The 7305-nt window shown below is 37.3% G+C and overlaps 1 protein-coding gene across 1 annotated transcript; it reads right to left on the bottom strand.

The window, feature by feature from the left end:
* Window positions 1–2218: 2218 nt before the first annotated feature.
* LOC133530536 (facilitated trehalose transporter Tret1-like) lies at window positions 2219–6919 on the bottom strand. The gene is made up of 3 exons (XM_061868471.1): window positions 6324–6919; window positions 5337–5472; window positions 2219–4358 (listed from the first exon to the last, which is right to left on the bottom strand). The coding sequence occupies exons 1-3, from the start codon at window positions 6357–6359 to the stop codon at window positions 3028–3030; spliced, it is 1503 nt and encodes a 500-aa protein (XP_061724455.1). The 5' UTR covers window positions 6360–6919; the 3' UTR covers window positions 2219–3027.
* Between the last annotated feature and the right edge of the window lie 386 nt (window positions 6920–7305).

The following is a 7305-nucleotide window of genomic DNA, read 5'->3' as shown; positions in this document are numbered from 1 at the left end:
GATATCAATTCAATTTCAATTGTGTTGATGTAATAATACAACGAAATTAAACGACAGTAAATTAATTACCATACATTGCACAGTGCTATCTTTTGGGAAACTGAGTAAAAATTTAGTAATCAAGTAAACTAATAATTTTTAAGAAAAAAAAACCGACTTCAATGAGGTAGACCGGTGAAAGAACGATTATTGTTGATTTTTGATTTCATACAATTAAATTAAAAAGACAGCGTCCTACGCCTAATTATGTAGAAAAGCAGGTAACATGTTTTTTTTTGTCACTGCACCCACCTTGACACATTTCAAATTTGTCCTATGGTTGACTGTTAAGATACCCGCAATAGGGTATTCGACTGTATTTAAGATAAATTATTTCACACCATGCATGAAATAAAGCACCAGATTATTAAGTATTAAAAAAAACTAAATAGGATAGAAATATAAAAATGTATCTTGAAAACCTAACTACTTGACAAACATGCACAGAGAATAAATTGCAAAACGTGAACTATGCATCGTTGAAGAGTTCCATTCTGTTCATCATGAAAAGTTCCACTTCATCAAATGTCACTTCTACAAATGTAAATACTTGATTTGTTGATGAAAATACAAAAATCACTATATGTATGCCTTTCACATTTGAAGAGTTCCCTCGATTCCTCATGGACCCCATCGTCAGAACTCGAACTTGACAAAAATTTGCCTTGAAAATCTAATTTACTTAACAAAGACAGCGAAGACGACAAATCGCCAAACGTGTACTGTCTATCGTTGAAGAGTTCCATTCTGATCATCATCAGCAGTTCCACTTCATCAAATGTCACTTTTTTAAATGTAAATGCTAGATTTGTTAAAGAAAATACAAAAATCATTATATGTATGACCTTCATATTTGAAGAGTTCCCTCGATTCTCCTCCTTTTGAAATCTTGAAGTCGGTTAAAAATGAGTTTACTTACATAGTTAAGTATTGGCAAAATCAACACACATATCAACACGCGTTTAACTGCATAATTATTTAAAAAAATATTTTCTCCGTCATGAATTATACCTAATCGTAATTTTATCGTATCCATATTCATACGTATCGCCTCTTTTAAGCACTTTTAATAATGGCTACGAAGGTGGGTATTATGAATGTCAAACGATTTGGGACTCGCATTTTATACGCGTTAAAATGCTCCATACTCACGCCCATAGAGGAACGGTCCATGCTCACGCAGAAAAATGAGCAGGCGGAAATCGAAGGTGAACATGCAGTATATAATTCCATTAACACTGTCTTGGATGAAGGCAATGTCACGACATAACTAAGGAACTCTACCGGGTGGTAGAGTTCCTTAGTTCCTTAGCTCATTGAGTGCTTCAGGACTCCCAGCACACACATTAACCCTGAAAGTTGGAGTTCCAATCATGCTTCTTCGGAATTTGTCGCCTCCGAAGTTATGCAACGGAACCCAGCTAAAAGTAGTGCAGCTGCAGCGAAACCTCATTGAGGTGCAGATCCTGACGGGGTGCGGCGCCGCAGAAGTCGTGTTCATCCCGCGCACCCCCCTCATCCTGAGCAATTTTCCGTTCCACTTCAAGCGCCTACAGTTCTCCGTGAGCGTCTGCTTCGCCATGAACATCAACAAGTCGCAGAGGCAGACGCTGCGCGCCGCTGGCGTGGACCTGCGCACGGGCTGCTTCTCGCACGGGCAGCTCTACGTGGCGTGCTCGCGCGTTACCAGCTGCACGGAGCTATTCGTGCTGATGCCCGCCGGGGAGACTCGCATTGTGGTGTACAAAATAAATATTGTAAAATGTCAATGTTATGTAAATATATGCTATTACATACCTAATTATTAGTATGTAACTGTAGATATAATTCATAAACATAACTGGCCTCAAGTTTTTGATATCTACGAGTATTCTCCTTTCCTCTAATCCTACTTCTAACTAATAGGTATTACACCTAAGTTCGATAGTGTTAGGAAGTATGGATTTCTATGGGTATATTTCTTACCTTTTCATGCTTAGACTGATTGGTCTGGAGCACCGATTTGGATGATATTTTCCATGGACATGATTTGGATAGGTACAGTCAAGGACGTAAAAAATAATACAAAAGTGGAACTGTATTATCCGACATACATCTACTACTCTATGTCGTATAAATCACGTCAAAAATTTGAATAAGGACGAATTTGAAAAAAATAACAATTGATTTTGGAGTGTAGTTTTATTAAGTGGTACCTTATTGTAAAATATTTTATCTAGACTACAGTCCTCTAGCGTATCCACCTGGCAACTTTATTTCAAGTTTCACCTCCAGGGGAGAGGCAGAGAAATTAGCGGTGAATGAGCCGGTTACTGACACAGACCGAATACCACGCGCGCGGAGCCGCGGGCACAGCTAGTCTGGAATAAAGTCCCTTATTTCGTACTATTTCTAGAAGGTGCAACCAATAAGGTACAACTAAAGTAACTTAAGTTTAAATAAAACTCGTACTACAAAAACATCAAGTTTGATAGAAATGCATTATTACAAAGAAAAATAATATTTATGCACAATAGCTATTTTTCTGGACTGTAATAATATTGTCAGGAGGTTTTATCATGGTACAATTTACAAAACTTATATGCATCGTCAATCGCATCTCATTTTCCTAATGGATCAATATGTTTAGATACCTAATTGATCTTCAGTATATTTACAATCTTAGAAGTCAAGTTCAAGAATCGATCGCAGTCGGTATGGTTAAACAGTCTGCCAGGACAACAACACAACACAATTTCTACTCTGTACATTTTGTTCTGTCTTATTTACTAACTTAACTGCTATAAATATTAAATCTTAACTGTCAAAACCCAAACTGCAATTGACCATAAATTCTAAAGAAATAAAATTAGATTCTCCTATAAAAATACTTTATATTTAAGAGTTCTCTCTCTTACTCTCGCATTGGCTTACACAGAATTGTCCCCCTACCTGACACTGTTTGCTTAGTCAGTAATAGACTCGATGGCTATTGATAACAATGAGAACCTAAATCATAGGAGCACTGCACCGCCGGTCTGCATTATGCAATTTTAAAGACGTCAGCGATAACGTCGACATTAACTCTTGTGGCGACAACGGACGTCCCATAAACTCCTCCTCAATGTCCTGAAGAGTTCTATCCTTGGTCTCAGGTAACACCATCCAACACACGACCAGGCAATACCCGACTATCCCAGCATACATGCAGTACGCCCCAGGCAGGCCTATCGTCGTAAAAAGATATGGCAGTGTCTTCACCGTCAGAAAAAGATTCACAGAAACGAAAAGTACGCTTATACCGCCAGCTAAACTTCTGTATTCTAATGGAAATAACTCTCCAGCTATTATGAGAGGTAGTGGCACTGTTCCTGTAGCAATAGAAAACATATGGATATGAGCTAGAAATATGCCTATAAGTGGATGGTCAAATGGAAGATTACCATGTGTTTTGGCGTAAGTATACGCAGCTATAGCGAGGAAAGCAAAAATGTTGATTAACGTTGTGCTTAACAATATAGTCCGTCTTTTGATCTTCTTGATGACGTATATAGCACTAGAGTTTGTTATGATCCTCTGTGTGCCAAGACTAATAATTATCAGACCGAACATTGCATTAGGTCCGACGACATTTTCTAATATCTTGGTGGTGTAAGCTGACATAATATTCGCACCACCCCATTGTCCTAATGTATAAAGGTGCATCATTATAAATATTGGTTTATAGAATTGTCTTTTTCGCACCGTCTCGTTCAAATACAATAAACCGCTTTTCAACTTCCATAGCAATGAATCTTTTACACCAGCATCGTCTTTAGATTCCTTGATAATAGCACTTGTTTCCATCATTGCATGTAACTCTTCCTCTTCTTCGTCACCTCTAAGCCATCTAAAGACTTGTTTACATTCTTCGTATCGTCCTTGATCAGCTAACCAGCTCGGCGATTCGGGTGAATTAATCACAATGAGCAAATTTATGAAAGATATAAAAGCGCACAAGAGTGCTGCTGTTTGCCAACCGAAATAAGACCCAATTGAGTGAACAGTTAGGACTCCAATTGCGATGGCTAGAGAGAGGGTCATAAGGAAAGCGCCTCTGTTCTTTGGGCTTGTGTACTCTCCTATAAGCACTGGTCCTAGCGTGGCGATCATTCCCATCGAGACCCCCTGGAGGAACCTGGCGAGGAGAAGGCTAGGCACGCTAGTGGCCAGAAGGATGCTGAACCAGCCGATCAGCATGGGCAGGATGCTAACCAGATTGGCGGTCTTGCGACCACTTTTGGCCATGATCGTGGGCACGATGAAGTTTCCAGTCACGAGGGCGAAGCCAAGAATTGAAGCTGAAAATCAAAACATGAAACATGATTTGAGAATGATTGACTTTTTTAATGTTATAAGGAATTAAATCCGTCTTTTGTATGATATATTATGTTTTGTTGTGCAATAAATAGCTATCGGCACCAGAATTAGGGTGGAGCACAGAACATGTCTAATGAAAGTAATGAAGGCGGGATTTTGTAATTCATTATTATTTTTTTCGTACTATTGTCCTGTCCTGTTTAATAGCCAACTGCAACTTTGACCAAAAAGTTTTTGCAAGGTTTAAATCAAGTACACTTTTAAAAGTTTTTGCTATTACATTTAAACAGGAAAAGCCCGTTCAAACGTAAAAAAGTGAAACGAGGGTTTAATAGGCTTCTAAGCAAATAGAGTTAATATGCAACAAACGTAAGCTATCTGAGCAAACATAATAATAGTTATGCTGTTGTTTACTTCTACGCATTAGTGTGAGTATGATATTACCCATGTTATTGTTATAAACACTGAGATGTTTAAAAGTTTATAATGAATGCCGATAGCTCACTAAACTGTATTAATTAATTGTTATTACTGTCTAGGATACAAATATACATTAGATTAAGTAATTACATTGTACTAAATAATATTAAATAAATAACTCATTAAAAAAAAGTCCATGGCCAGCCATGTTCAGGCATACTCCTGGCGTCACGAAGAGAATAATATAATACTTATCCAAGAGCCGCTGACGTCATCCAGAAGTAAAGGAGAGACGGGTCGTTGAAGCTGCGGCAATAGTACAGCCGTTAAGCCAACCGTCAGTGCATGGCCACCCATGTTCAGGCATACACCTGACGTCTCGAAGAGAATAATATAATACCTACCCAAGAGCCGCTGACGTCATCCACAATTATAGGAGAGCCGGGTATCTGAACCTGCGGCAGTAGTACAGCTGTAAATAACCGTCAGTCCATGGCCAGCCATGTTCAGACATACTCCTGACGTCACGAAGAGAATACCTATCCAAGAGCCGCTGACGTCATCCACAACTATAGAAGAGCCAGGTCGTTGCAGCTGCGGCAGTAGGACAGCCGTGAAGCCAACCGTCAGTCCATGACCAGCCATGTTCAGACATACTCCTGACGTCACGAAGCACTGTCAATCAAGGTTTTTCTTATAAGCTCTCCGTCGAATGATGGTCCATGTGACATTCCCTTAAACTCTCATTTGGTGGGCCTTAATATAAAAAAAATATTGAAGAAATATGTTTATGCCGTATTTATATTACTTAAATGTTACATTTCTTAATAAATTAATGAGCTTCTAAAAAATGTATCATCATTCATTGTACGTCAACGCTACGCCATATAAAATGAACTGCCATAGACCATCATTAGACGCGAAAGGTAGGTATTTACTGTAATAGCATACAGTGTGATTTCTGGGTCGTAATCCACTTTTTCTAACTCGGTAAATGATCCACATTATCATATGGTAAGTAAGTAAGTAAGTAAATATTCTTTATTGCACCAACATGTAATACTACAAATGAATTTTAAAGGAAAATAAAACCAGGTAACAACAGGCGGTCTTATCGCTAAAAAGCGATCTCTTCCAGACAACCTTATGTACTACCATAATACTCGTATTTATAACGTTAATATTATGACATAGTAATGGATATTATCTGCAGGCCAATTCGAACGTATACTGACATCAGAATTATATTTGAATTAGATGTCATTCTGATATCAGTTGTATGTTCGAGTTGTTATGGCATATGACGGTCGCATGCGTCAAAACCAAGGCCTGCGCTGATTGAGTAAGTCTAATTGTAAGGCCTGAGTGAGTTTAAACAAATGCAAACGTATATGAGCGATCTTACTGCACGCTGCTCACATCACTTGTGAGCCCGACGCCACGCTGTACGCCCCGCCGAACGCTCCGCTACGAGCGTCCACTCAGGCCTTACACTTACAAAAAACAGAAAATACAAAAATACTTACTTGTCTTTGAAATGGTGAAAACCATATCTTTGTCATTTTTTCTGACTTAATTTACAGTAATCGAGCGCTCTTTAAACTGAAAGGCATCACACACAACACAACTCACAAAACTTTATAAATTAACTTAAAACGTAAATCCAATCTATTTTTAACAGGTGCAACCATTTCACTTCACATCTTATATTGGACTACTATTAAATTGATTAGATATTTCTTGGTATACTGACATGTTTACTACCTTTTATGATCATTTACAACCCTCTATCTTACGAAGGTAAGATAAACAATTATCTACTATATAAAATTTGGACATACTATTAATGCATTTCTTGTTTTTTAACAAAATCCGTCCGTTAACTGATGTCAAAACAGCTCGATTAGTATATTTTAGTTAATTCCATAGCATTATGTCATATGGTATTTTACTGTGGGGTGGTGCTTCAGAGATGAATACCATTTTTGTTCTGCAGAAGAGGGATATACGAGCAATATATAAAATGAACCATATAGACTCACTAATAGATAAATTTAAGGAAATTGACATAATGACAGTGCACCGTCAGTACATTTATGAGAATATTCTGTATGTACATAAAAATATTGCCGATTTTAAGAAAAAATCATAATATTAATTCTAGAAATAAGCATAAGCTCGCAGTGCCCTTCACTCGGCTACATAAAATAAAATAAATCATTCATGGGTAATTGTGTAAGATTTTATAATAAAATTCCAAACCATATTACTGAATTATCAATTAATAAATTTAAGAATCATGTAAAGCGTATACTTATTTCTAAAGCTTATACCACCCAAGACTACGTGAATGATAAAACAACGTGGGATTAATCGTAATTCGAAATGATTAATTTTTTACTATATTTGAATAATGATGATGAAATGGATATTCCAATGTACGTACTTCCTTTGTTCTTTTATGTTATTTGTATGACATTTAGAATTTATTCTATAAACATTCTAGAC

Source organism: Cydia pomonella, chromosome 23 (genome assembly GCF_033807575.1).
Source record: "Cydia pomonella isolate Wapato2018A chromosome 23, ilCydPomo1, whole genome shotgun sequence".
NCBI classification, from domain to species: Eukaryota; Metazoa; Arthropoda; class Insecta; order Lepidoptera; family Tortricidae; genus Cydia; species Cydia pomonella.
This window is presented reverse-complemented; position numbering and strand designations above follow the sequence as displayed.

What these genes read in the sequence shown, in the direction of transcription:
- LOC133530536 (XM_061868471.1), bottom strand. Translation starts at nt 6,359, where the DNA reads ATGACAAAGATATGGTTTTCACCATTTCAAAGACAA. An exon ending in TTTCACCATTTCAAAGACAA is followed by an intron (nt 5,473 to 6,323) that starts GTAAGTATTTTT and finishes CTTGATTGACAG; the next exon opens with TGCTTCGTGACGTCAGGAGT. An exon ending in CGTCAGCGGCTCTTGGATAG is followed by an intron (nt 4,359 to 5,336) that starts GTATTCTCTTCG and finishes TTTGATTTTCAG; the next exon opens with CTTCAATTCTTGGCTTCGCC.